Consider the following 13,591-nt stretch of genomic DNA (forward strand, 5'->3'; position numbering starts at 1 on the left):
TTGCTGCAACGCCTCTATCAACGGAATGTTGATGTGTACCTTTCTGAAAATGTCAAAAAATCTAAAGCCCTGATCATCTAGCTTCTTCTTCTGCACATGCTGTGGGAATGGAATTTTCACTTCGACTGGGGGTACAGGTATCACAGTGTTTTCCTTGGGAGGCGGTACTTCCTTCACTGGCTCTTCCTCTTCTTCCACTACATCGTCTACAACCACCTCTTCTTGCGAGATCTTCTCTTTCTCTGCAGGCATGGTTGGACATTCATAGCTTTTGCCATTCCTTAGATTGATGGCTTTGCAGTCCTTGCAGTCCTTGGGATTGACAATGGTATGTGAGGGGAACTGGCCCGGTTGATGTTGAATACCCACAGCCTGTGAAATCTGGCTCATCTGAGTATCGATGCTCTTCATTAGAATGCCCAGGCTCTGCACATCAGTCTCTACCTGCTTTAGTCTCATATCAGAATTGGCCATAATTTCCCCTGTCTGCTTCATAAACGTCATCAAGACATCTCCAAGCTCATTCTTCTTCGGCTCAATGACTTGTCCGTTCGACACTTGAAACCTCGGAGGTGGCTGTAGGGCATTGTGAGGATTCCCATAAGACAAATTGGGATGTGCCTTATTCCCAAAGTTGTTGAAGTTACCACCCCCTTGATTGTGGCGGTAGTTGTTGTTGAAATTCCGATTGTTGCCGCCTTGGTGCACGTAATTCACCTCTTCACTCTCGAGCCTGGTTGGCTCTGTTTCCATACTGCCGAACTTACTAGTCAAGAAATCCAGCAGCTTGGACATCATATCCATCTTGTCAACATCCGATGCGGACGCCACCCTGTAGGTTTTGCTTCTCTCATTCTTCCACCCATCATCGTTGGAGGCCACCCTCTCAATCACCTATAATGTATCGTTTTCTCCCAACTTAAGGAGTGACCCCCCTGCGCTCATATTCAACTCGCGTATTGCCTCCGAAGTGGCTCCCCTATGGAAAGTTACGATCTGTTGCCCCGGGCTTAACCCGTGGTTGGGGCATATCTTCATCAGGTGTTTGAATCTCTTCCATGCCTCGTGAATATTCTCTTGAGGATGCATTGCATAAGAGATGACTTCAGCTTGGCACTTTAGTGCCTCTCTCGGTGGGTAGTATTTATCCAAGAAGAGCTCAACCATTGCATCCCAAGTTTTGACCGTTGTTGGGATCCATGCTATCGTACCAATCCCTAACATCATCCTTCAAAGAAAAAGGGAACAATCTGAGGCGAATCTGATCAACGGAGACCCCATTAGCCTTCAACGTGTTGTTGATTTGTATGAACTTGGTCAAGTGCTTGTTAGCATCTTACGAACCTGTTCCACCAAATGCATGTGCTTCTGCATGTTGGCCATCTGCTCAAGGAGTTGACGAATAACGGGATTCTCATTGTTGTTATTCTCCTCGTTGTCTTCAAAATTGTTGTTCTCCTCGTCCGCCATTAGGATTGGAGACCGCGGCTCGTACTGTATGAGAGATGGACGTGGAGATGGACTATGTGACGGAGTTCTCTGGGCAGGAGAAGGTAGATGCCTATGACCGGGTGAAGATACCCGAATCCTTTGGTTTAACCTCCACTGTGCATTCCTCTTTCTCTTGGATGCTTCAATCTCAAGATCGATTGGCTCTAATGGTGGACCTTTAGAACGCGTGTGCATACAACCTGCCCAAGGAAACACAAAGATTAGAGAACTCAAAATTTAAAATAAAAATAAAGCAAATAAAATCTAGATTAGTAATCTCTATTATTATCACGATATTAAGCTATATTGACACAAAATTATCCCCGACAACGGCACCAAAAATTGACTCAACTTATTTTAACACAAGTGATACCCGCAAGTGTACGGGGCTAGTGTAGCAATTAGCAAGCAAGAGTATCGTATCCCACAGAGACAAATTTGCATCAACTTAACTACCGCGAATAAATATTGACTACTATCTAGAGAATCGGGAAAGGTTTGGTTTTTTTTTAACACTAATAAAAGCATAAGATAAGCAAGTAAACAAGTGAAAGCAAGTAACATGAAGTTTGAAGATAATATGTAAAAAAATTGTAGAACTCAAGGATCCGATGCACAATTCCAACTTCTTATCCAATCAAATTGTCTTACCTTTTGGTGTCTCTAGAGTTACTAAGTCGACCACAATTATAGATTAAAACCCCTCCCGAGGTGAGAAACCTGCAGATTAGGTGTTAGGATTGAAGTCCCCTTCTAATCCTAAAACCCCTAACTCCCAAAAGCTCGATTAGGTCAAAGACCTCACTCAAAACCTCAACTCTCCTGAGTTTTATTGCATTAAGGTGTTAAATATTCTTATTTCCAGATTAATTATTTCATCTCCCGATTAATCTAATTAATCCTACACAATCAAGTGGTGATCAAGAAATTGAAAGGAATAAACCCAAGAATAATCAAATAACTACAAGTGCAAGGTAAAAACAAAATTAATTGGATAAAAACTATGAAATTAGTGCATCTTCACCAAGAATTCTACAAAAAGGTGTTTAGCTACTCATGTTCATGGAGAAAACTAAGTTTAACACAAAGAATCCGAACAAAAACATTAAATATAGATACTAAGAACTCCTGTGAAACGAATCTATGGAATGAAGCCTTTAATCTTTCGATCTGGAGTCTTCAATCTTCAATTCTCTCTCTCTAAGTGTTCTTGGGAGTGTGTATGAGTGATGGAGGCGGTGGGTGTAGAATGAATCTCCGAATGCAACCCTAGCCTTTTTTTCTCCTGATTTTTCCGTCAAAAATCGTGTTTTCAGAAGTCAAACCCGTCAAACTGACATACCCGGCCGGGTAGGATTTTTGTGCTGGAAATTCTACCCGGCCGGGTGTCGTTTTTCGACCCCTTTCTGACCGTCATATGCTGATTCCATCCTACCCGGCCGGGTGGAATTTATCAGCGTGAAATTCACCCGGCCTGGTGAAGCCCTCGAAGGCTCTGCTGCCTCCTATGCGCAATCGGCCGGATTTTTGACTCTTTTTCATCTATTTATCCTAGAACACTCAACAAACACATGAAACTCCAAAAGATAAGATAATTGGCTGGAAATAGACAATTCAAGCATCAAAACTCAACATTAGGCACCTCAACAGACCAATTAAACCGACTAAAACATGAGTTTATCAGCGGTATACACAATAATACGTACAAGACCAGACATTGCTCTTGCCATCAGTGTAGCACGTCAATATATGTCTTGCCCAGGCAAAGAGCATTGGCTAGCTTTGAAGTATATTCTGAAATACTTGAAGAGTCATGATGATCTGGGAATTATGTTTAGATCAGAAGACATGAATGAAGGGGATGCCATGATTGGTTTCTGCGATTCAGATTATGCAGCAAATCTGGATAATAGAAGATCTCAATATGGCTATATATTGACTCATGCTAATTTTACAATCAAAATGACAACTGCAAGTATATGGGGTTTTGTAGAACGTGGCAAGCTAAATTATCAAACCACAAAGGCTAAAAGCCGGTTTGAGCATTGCGATAAAACTTTGAACACTATCTAGACTAAGGAAATGTGTTTTTGGGTTCTCTTAACTAAGAACAAAGAGAAATTAAGCAAATAAAGACAATTAACTAAGTAAAGCAAGTAAAAGATGGTTTTCACACAAATTGGGAAGGGATGGGAAAATGGATCCGTTAGAATAGATCAAGGATGTCACTTACGCGTCATGCTCATCTATTGGACCTCAAGTGTGATTAGGAAAGTCGGGATGGTTGATTAGACCCTCTCTCGAGTGCATCTAACGTGTTGGTCGGCCTCTAATGCAGGAGTCTCCTCCCTACAAGTAAAAGCCTACTCCTAAGAACTACAGACTCAAGCACTCTCTCTAGCATATGCATCTCTCGATCACATGGGTTGCACGGAGTTGCTGATTACACATCTATCCTAATCATGCATTTCTCAATGAAAACAATTAGATAGTAAAAGCTCAATAATCAACAAAACCAACAAAATGAGATAGATAAACATTCCACCATAATATCAATCCATACAATTGATACGCTAGGATTTTGCACTGTTTTAAGGCCCTTATTTGGTCTATTTTCAATGTCTAAATCGCAATTAATGTCCATATTTTGCATATTTTATCTATTTTGGTATTTTGACATGTTTTGTGAGAATTGTGCATATTTGAGCTAAAAAGATAGGAAAAAGTCGAAGATGGAAGTCTGTAGCGTTCAAGCCGTCCAGCGGTCCGCTGCACCACGCTTAGCGACCGCTGGACCCTAGCGACTGCTACACCTATAGCGGCACGCTCCAGAGAAAGTTGTGCTACAAATCTGAAGACGCCCAGCTACCGTTGGGGAGTGCGCAGCAACCGCTCGAGAAGCTCCCGAAGCCACTGGACTAATTTTCAGCGACCGCTACATCACCTTCAGTGATAGCTATCTAATTGGGCAGAAGGTACGGACAACGCACAGCGACCGCTGGCCAAGGTGCAGCGGTCCGCTGTGAAAATGCGGCGCACGAGTTGACCTATTTTCTCTCCATATTTTACCAAAATTAGCCACCTTTTTCCTTCTACCAATTGAATTCAAACCATTCCCTATAAAGACTCCCTCAAACCTCTTCATTCAACACACACTTTTTGCCTCATAATTCTAGAGCATAAATTGATAGAGTTCTTCGCTATGAAAGAGTTGGAGATGAATTCAAGTGAAGATCAAGACTACGGGGATTCTACCTTTGGGTTTTATCGCTTTAGTTCTTATGTTTACTTTGTTTTCCCTTCATACTATGTTTTTAGATTATTCTATCATGTGTGACTAAATTCATAGGATTCTAGGGATGTGTTAGTAACGACTTTGGTTATACAATTCTTTTTTCTATTTAATATCCGTTTTATTTTTACTTCGTTTCTTCCTTAAGTTGTTCCATAATACTTCATGTTTGAGTGACACGTTCGATGAAGATTTAATATAACTTGCTACATAATTGTGAGAGGAGGTTAGCGAGTTAGATCCACTTCATAGACACTACAATTAGCTTCCCTTAAAACGCCACTGTTAATTGAGAGTGGGGACTTTTCAAGGGTCTTAGGAGCTTTTAGGAGTTACGAATCTTGGATTGACAACCCTAGTGTTAGTAATCTACGCTTGTACCGCATGAGCATAATTAGTGTGACTCGTTCTATCGAAGTATAAACTGTGCTATGGTATTGTAGTTGGAACTTGTATAACCATAACTGTGAACGTACATCCCTGGAATTCTCTTATCTCCTATATTTTATCACTAGTTTTTGTTGCAATTAGCTGTTTACCGCTTTCAGTATTCTTGTTTTTAAAAAAATTTCAAAACCCTCTGTTTCTCCAAAGAGTAAAAGAAGCTTAGTAGAAGGTAACCAGTCGGTGTTATTATTCCCCGTGTTCGACAATCCGGTACTGACCTTTAGTTATACTAGATCTACCTGTATACTTGCAGGTATTTTTAGTGCTAATAAAAAGTGCATCAACAATCCATCCAAACTTCTCCAATTCCCTACTAGAAATTTAGCTACACATGATCAAAGTCAAAACAAAATGAACTACAAATAAAACAAAGCAAAACAGGTGAATTCTCTAGAATCAGGTCGGGCGTTTTGTATCTGAAAAAAGCCTGGCCAGGTGAATTCTCTAGAATCAGCCTGTTCGCTCCATTTTGCCCGTTTTTCAACTTGTTTTCACTTCAAAACTCCGACAAACTCATTACTTCATCTAATTATTAACTAAATGGGTGAAAACCTATAATAAATACCTTAGTTAAACAAGAACATGGGTTGATCACCTCTAAAACCATCCTAAACTATGAGTTTTTTTATATATTCACCTTGTTTAACTATTGTTCAACTCAATAGTGAGTTGGAAATCAAGTCTTCAATCAGTGGTGGCTCTGTCAACTTCAGTGGCTGAATACATAGCCTTAACCAAAGCTGTGAAGGAGAGTTACTGGCTAAAGGGAATTGTTGGTGATTTTGGAATAAAGTAGAGAAGTGTAGCTATAGAATATGATTAGTAGCAGCGTCATTTGCTTGGCTAAACATAAGACATTCCATGAGCGCAGTAAGCATATCGATGTAAGGTTGCACTTCATAAGAGATGAAGTGGAGAAGATGAAGGTAGGGATGGACAAAGTGAGCAGAGATCACAACGCCCCTGACATGCTCACCAAAGCTCTGCCAAAGTCCAAGTTCAACTACTGCTTGGATTTGGTGGGCTTTGTTTCTCAACTACTACTATTTGTATGGTGACAGAGGGATGTTTTTTTTTTCCTTAACTATATAACATCACTTCAAAGAATTTCATGATTGTGGAACAATGTATGTATAAAGCAAGTATAAATGCTCAACCATGTGGAGGTTTTGTATGAGCAGTTGATCATCCATGTGGAGGATTTGTTAATATTAGGCTGATCAAGTGAGAAAAGGCCGAGAGCTAATTCGAATAAATTAGCCGTTGGAGCTAAGTTCACTTTCTATTTCGGCAGTTGCAACCGCATGAGCTCAACAAGAGCTTAGCAAGGATCTTGGGGATAAACGTCACACACACACATGTGTTCACATATATAGATGGTGTGTGTGAGCTGAAAAGAGAAGACGAGTGAGAACAAGCCAAGAAGATTGAGTGAAAAGAAAGGAGAGTTTTCATCCATGTTTGAGAGGGCTCGTTTTTGTTGTGGATTAAGAGAAAGACTAATCTTGAGAGGTGAATGTTCTTTGTAACTGTAGTCTAGAGCTAGTTTACATCTTGTAATTCGCCCTAATTTTATCAACTCAACACAAAGATTATCTTTCCATATGTGGACGCAGGCTTCGACTGAACTGCATAATCCCTCGGTGTTCTAGTATGGTGTGCTTGACGTTGTTCTATACACAGAATGAAAAATGTAGAGAGATGAAGAAAGAATAAAGTAAGAAAGACCATTCTTTACAGCACACGATTTAAGAAAAATAATGTTAAATGAGTTAAGTAGAGGAAGAATAAAGTAGGAAATGAAAAAGGTTGAGAGATGAAGAGAGAAATGTGTTGACTTTTATCAAAAAGGAAAAATGATTCCACTACTATGAAACGTACCAAAATGACAAAATGACCTCACTACTATGGAACGGAGGGAGTAGTAAATTTTCGAGTTTAACTGAAAAATTTTAAGTTTTAAAAATTGATGTCAATTAGAGGGGAACGGAGGGAGTTGTAAAAATGTGAGTATGGAAAATGAAAAGATTGTGGTTTAAGTTGTTGATGGATGATTAAAAGGCAATGTTGGCCGTGGGCACTGCCGCACTGGTGAAATGAAAGTAAATAATTTTTACTATATTAAGTAGACAAAGTAAATTCAAATATTTTCTGCTAACACATAAGTCGGATTGCGAGGGAGAAAACATTGATTAGTTTGTTATAGATGTATATTACTGAAATAGAGAGTACTAATTTTATCTTAATGTTGTTTCGTACAGTGTTGCCGTCCGAGTCTCACTCTCTATGAAATACAAGATGAATTGATTCGATCATACCAATGTTTCAAAAGCTGCTCAGGGACAAGAATCGGAGATTAAAACAAAACCGAAGCAGAAAAGACAAAAAGAATACTCCATTTTTGTGGAGTAGCATCAGCAAACAAGAATCATAATTCTGTTTAAATTTAATTATTTTTGTTATAATGTTAGAACCGGGAGCAGCATGATTTGGTGGCTTTTATTTGAAGTGTAAATGTAGGAATTTAATGTCAAATTTTATACATGGCACTTCAGGGATGCGATCAATTGTTTACTTTCTTAAGTTGTTAACTCTGCTAACTCATCAACGCAGTGTATTAAAAATATCAACACTATGTCAACACATAATTTTGTTGACATTTAAATATATTGTGTTAACATTTTTAATACACTGCGTTTATGAGTTAGTAGAGTTAGCAACTTAAGAAAGTTAGGAATATAACGCCCCCCTTAACAAAGTTAGGAATATAACGCACCCCTGGCACTTCATATGCATATATATAGATTGCTGTGGTTTGTTGTTGACTATTGGATAGAGTTTTAGTTTAAAATTATGCAAAAATGGATGCAGAAAGCTCTCCTCCATCACCTGCAAAACACCCTTCATTACCTCTCTTCATTTTCCTTGGTGGGATCATACTGCTCCTTTTACTGATCTTCATACTCATCTCTCGAAAAGTGATCAAACGCACGAAACAGCGACCAGGTTTGTTCTTTGAAAGTTGAGAAACTCAAGTCATTTTTCTCTCATTGTGTCTTTTCATTGTGCTGCAGTAACAAGAGATATTGTAAGTGGAAGTCTTCGTACGATTAGCTATTTCAACTTCGAGACATTGAAGAAGGCTACCAAGAACTTCGACCAGTTGAATGTTCTCGGAAGAGGTGGATTTGGCCCTGTCTACTTGGTAAGGGGATGATACAATGGCTACAAGTTTTGCCATTTTGTGTTGCATAATGATTCCAACTTTGTATTCCCTTTCGACATTTAAAGGGAAAGTTGGCCGATGGAAGGCTGGTTGCTGTGAAAAAGCTGGCGTTCGAGAAGTCTCAGCAGGGAGAATCAGAATTCCTTTCTGAGGTGCGGATGATCACGAGCATACAGCACAAGAATCTAGTTCGGCTTCTGGGTTGCTGTTCTGATGGGGCGCAACGGCTTCTTGTCTATGAGTACATGAAAAACAGGAGTCTAGACCTTATTGTTTATGGTAGAACGTTACAACTAGGACATTTCTTTTGTGCTCAAATGAAGCAAAATTTCATATGATTTGTGTATGCAGGGAAAAAAGACATATTATTGAACTGGGGCACGCGATTTCAAATCATTCTCGGGATTGCTCGAGGCCTACAATATCTCCATGAAGATTCACACATCAGAATCATACACCGGGACATTAAAGCTAGCAACATTCTCCTTGATGATAGATTTCAACCTAGAATAGGCGACTTTGGCCTCGCGAGGTTTTTCCCAGAGGATCAAGCGTATCTCAGTACCGCATTTGCTGGAACCTTGTAAGTTAACTAAAAGTTGGATGAAAATAAGAAGAATTTGGGAGAGTGATAATTAACCGTTTATCCTACAGAGGCTACACTGCACCCGAATACGCCATCAGAGGGGAGCTATCTGAAAAGGCGGACATATACAGCTTCGGAGTTCTGGTGCTTGAGATTATCAGCTGCAGGAGAAACACTGACTTAACTTTGCCATCAGAGATGCAATACCTTCCAGAATATGTAAACTTATCATCCTTCCCTAAATTTCTTTACATGTCTATATTTTTCAAGTGAATTCATTTTGATGCTTGTTATCCGACTAGGCATGGAAGCTATGCGAGAGGTCCATGCTGACTGATCTCATAGATTCGAGAATACAAAGAGATGGCTTCGTTGAGAAGGATGTATTGCATGCTGTTAGAGTGGCTTTCCTATGCCTTCAACCGGAAGCCAATCAAAGGCCACCAATGTCTGAAATTGTAGCAATTCTAACTTGCAAGGTTGAACTAGAGACAATGCCTTCAAAGCCGGCCTTTTTGGATAGGAAGAAGAGGAACGACGAGAAGATTTCGTTTGACTCAATATTGGAGCCTTTCCCATCTCCGATAAGGAGTGACTCTCCTTCCTTCCCTCGGCATCTAAAGTAAGAATTGCTAAGCAATTTTTCATACAGAAACCATATATTTTAGCTTATTCTTCATGTATGAATAGGTTTATATAGTACATTCAAAACATCAAAATTTGTTGTGTTGATAAATAAACTCATGGTGCTTTGATGAATCAAATTCTCTTCTTATGCTGTTGGACCAGATGAAACCAATGATCATTTTAACAGTATATGTAACATATACAACTACAAATGAATGTAGGAAATATGTTATCATATCAATTACTAGTAAACTTTCTTGGCTTCTTCACACAAATTAAATAGCTTACCTTGCTATATATATAAATAAACAGACTAAAATATAAATACAAAATGATTGGGTACTTATTTATGTATCTGTTCACGTGGGATGGGCCACATATTCTGATATACTGATCAGCTAACAGTCTGATCAACAAGTCAAAACACTTTATTCAAGATTCAATAACAAAATTCTCTTCTACCAAGGTAAGCTATTTAATTTTCATATTTGATGATTCCTTCTTTACAAAAGAAATTAAAATCTGACCAAATTTCTTAAGCCAAACAGCGAGTGAAAGTGATTGGTAAAGGAAAAAAGGTAAGACAAATAAGTGTTTGCCTGCATGAGATAGGGTAGGTGATTTTGCTAGAAACCCCGAACTTATAGTTAATAAAAATTTGCCTTATTTACTCTACTTTTAATTATTTTCTGCATTGCAATTTAATGCCATTTCCTATACCAGGGTACTATTCCCATCAACACATAATTAATAACGAAACAAACTAAATCCTAAAAGAGGTAATATTTTAAAAAATAAGTAATTCTTTATGTTACAAAAAATGTGCCATACGCACGAACGTCCGTACATGTATCATGTATAGGTGTGAGTGAGACATCAATTATCTGCATCCTATTAGCCAAAAATAAAAGAAAGAGGACCAGAGAAGAAAACTAGATAAATAGGAATACATACATATACAATCTCAAAAAACAAATGATGAATGTCTCTGTCCCCCGAAAATTTGTCACTTATTTTCATTTTCATCCGTTCCTAAAAATTTGTCACCTTTCACTTCTACTATTTTTGGTAGTGGACCATGAATTCCACTAACTCATTCTCACTCACATTTTATTATAAAACTTATATACAAAAGTAGGATCCACACGCCACCAACTTTTTCAACCCACTATCTATTACATTTTTTAGAACTCATGCCGAGTCAAATGATGACAAATTATAAGGGACGGAAGGAGTAATTGTGAACTGATTTCGAAATTAGAACTTGACCATTTTACTTAATTACAGAATGAATTATGTAATGAAAAATCATAAATCCTTTCACACCTAAAATAAAAAGTAATTGAAAAGAATTTCTTGACTTGTTGGTCAAACAGATACATAAATTACATCCTCCTCTAGAAAGTGTTACATGGCCTCAAACAACAATGATATGGCACACATAAAACTATAAGAATATCCCAAAACAACACCTTCTCAGCAAAAAAGAAAAGGAAAACTCAATCAATTAAGATAGTTAGAGTACATATTTCTAGGGTTTTCTACCTGTTGTGCAGAGGGTTTGCTCCGGTGGGAATGAGGCGCTTCTCGTCGTCATAGGCGATATTCTTGGAGGATGAGTATCTCGAGAAATGCAGCCTAAGTGAGGTGCTTCTTTTATCTCTAGAACGAGGGTGGTTGAAGTCGGGAGCAGCCATGAGAATGTGATGATGGATGAGAAGGAGGAGTAGAAGGAGGGAAACCCTCATTGTAAAAAAGTCTGAAAATGAAATTCCTAGATCGAGTATAGCAAATATGGATCACAGCATGTTTGAATGTGAGGGGTAGGGGTTTTGAGCAAAAGGAAACAAGAATTTTCAGGTTTTAAGGCATTTATTGCAGACAGTGGAGATTTCTGATGATGCATCAACGTACATCTACCATATCAAAAAACTCTCACCAAACTGCATTTATTGTTTTTGATATTCCATTGGATGTCAAAACGTAAGGGGAAAAAGAGAAGCACATTTCTCACAAATAGAAAGAAATATGCTCCTATTATGCATCTATATATATATCTTCTTCTTCATTACTTTCCATTATGTGTATAAAAGTATAGGTGTGTGATCAAATACTAACTAAGTTACGGTAATAACTAATAACTAATATCAATTTTGTATGTTAAAAACATCAACACAAAGACATAAATTTATCAATCTTCTTATGTTGATAAACTTATGTCTTTGTGTTGACATTTTAAATTTACATATTGTATTGATATAATTATGTCTTTGTGTTGATAATTTTAACACACAATATTGAAAGTTATTAGTTATTACCCTAAATTAGTTAGCACACTAACACAACCCTAAAAGTATATATCTATATATTTTTAAGTTGTATTAGAAATAGCAGGGGCTGCTGTGCTAAATAGCACAACATCTCTAACTTGACAAACAACCTAGTTATAGGTCTCTCTGTCTATAAATGTCGAATCACGGAGAATAAGAATGCAAACTGTATATCATATAATGAGAGTCATATACTATCTGGAGACACGGGATTTTGATTAGAAAAAGTAAGTGGATAAAAAAAATATTCTTTTAAGTTTGAGTTTAATGTAAATTTTTGGAGTTTAAATCACTATTTAATAACATTTAAACTAAAATGAGTTTGAATTTGGTGTAAATAGTTGGAGACGTTCTTAATAGGTTATACAAGATGTCATAATACCTTTGACCTTTGTTTTTTTCTTTTATAAAACACCCTATTTGATTGTCATGAATGTACAGTGTTATCCAAATCTTACTCTCCAAACCGTATACATATCTTTAGTTATTTTGTTCGTTCGCTCAATGTTTCTATAGAAAACAAGTATGAGATTGATTAGTATATTTCTTATAAAACAAATTCAATTGCATCCTTTAGTATATTTATGAATATGTTCCATATCCAAAAAAAGTTGTTGAAATTCCATCTAACATTCACCATAGTTCTATCTGTTGAAATTCCATTTGGGCTATAACAACATGCAAAATTTACTAAACGAGGACATTTTCGGTGAAAATATTGTTACCTTCGGCGAGTAGATTTTAGTTTTAAATGCAATAAACCTTTTTATATTTTCTTCGTGTCATGTCGCAATTGTAACCGAAATATATTTAAAAGATGTGGTAAGGGAGAGAATTTTTATGGATGGCTACGGACATATTGTGTTGACGGGTCTTTGGTAGTCGGTTGTGGAGGATTTATTTGATTTTACGGTAATATTGACCGGCTTATTGGGCTTATGAACACCCCCGATATCTATCTCTTGATTCAAAATGAGAGCTAACGATTGTCGAATTTAGAGACGAAGACATATAAATTATTGCAAGGAAGATATCTGGTGTTAGTGCTGTTGAATTTTTTTTGCAAGCATGGTGTAGATAGTGCAAAGATTTCTCAATGTTCTTATTGTCGGCCGATTCGAACCAATTTTTGGCCGTGTTTTTAGTTAGGTTTTGAAGGGGATGTCGATTGTGATGGTACCCAATTAATAATTATGCGTTTAGGTTAACATGTTTGGAAATATTAGGTATTAAGTTTTGATTCCTTAATGTCTTTAATACCCTCTGATCCAAAGTTGTCAATCAAATTTCAACCGCGTATGCAGTTATCATTAACAAAAGTAAAAATAAGTAAAAATTGATCGCTTACTCATGTTGGATTATTTTTAAAGTACTTATCTTTATTATTAAATGTTTACGTGTCATAAATGAGGAGTCATAAAAGTTTGAAGATTTAGTTTGTAATAATAATATTGGTAGCACTTGTGATTGTAGTGTTAAAATTGTTTATAAATAAAATTTTCAGAACTTTTGAATTATTCTTTCGTTGTTATCATGTGAACTAATATTCTTATTTATGTAATATTGATATGCTTGGATTTTCCATCGTTTTA

General features: G+C 37.3%; 1 protein-coding gene across 1 annotated transcript; it reads left to right on the forward strand.

The window, feature by feature from the left end:
• Positions 1 to 8,091: 8,091 nt before the first annotated feature.
• LOC125189587 (putative LRR receptor-like serine/threonine-protein kinase At1g56130) lies at positions 8,092 to 9,693 on the forward strand. Its single transcript, XM_048086850.2, has 6 exons — positions 8,092 to 8,236; positions 8,305 to 8,435; positions 8,522 to 8,735; positions 8,808 to 9,039; positions 9,111 to 9,261; positions 9,345 to 9,693. The coding sequence occupies exons 1-6, from the start codon at positions 8,092 to 8,094 to the stop codon at positions 9,666 to 9,668; spliced, it is 1,197 nt and encodes a 398-aa protein (XP_047942807.1). The 3' UTR covers positions 9,669 to 9,693.
• The last annotated feature ends 3,898 nt before the right edge of the window (positions 9,694 to 13,591 follow it).

This window comes from Salvia hispanica, chromosome 5 (assembly GCF_029641045.1).
Source record: "Salvia hispanica isolate PSC_SH4W2 chromosome 5, Shi_PSC_v1, whole genome shotgun sequence".
Lineage (NCBI taxonomy): Eukaryota > Viridiplantae > Streptophyta > Magnoliopsida > Lamiales > Lamiaceae > Salvia > Salvia hispanica.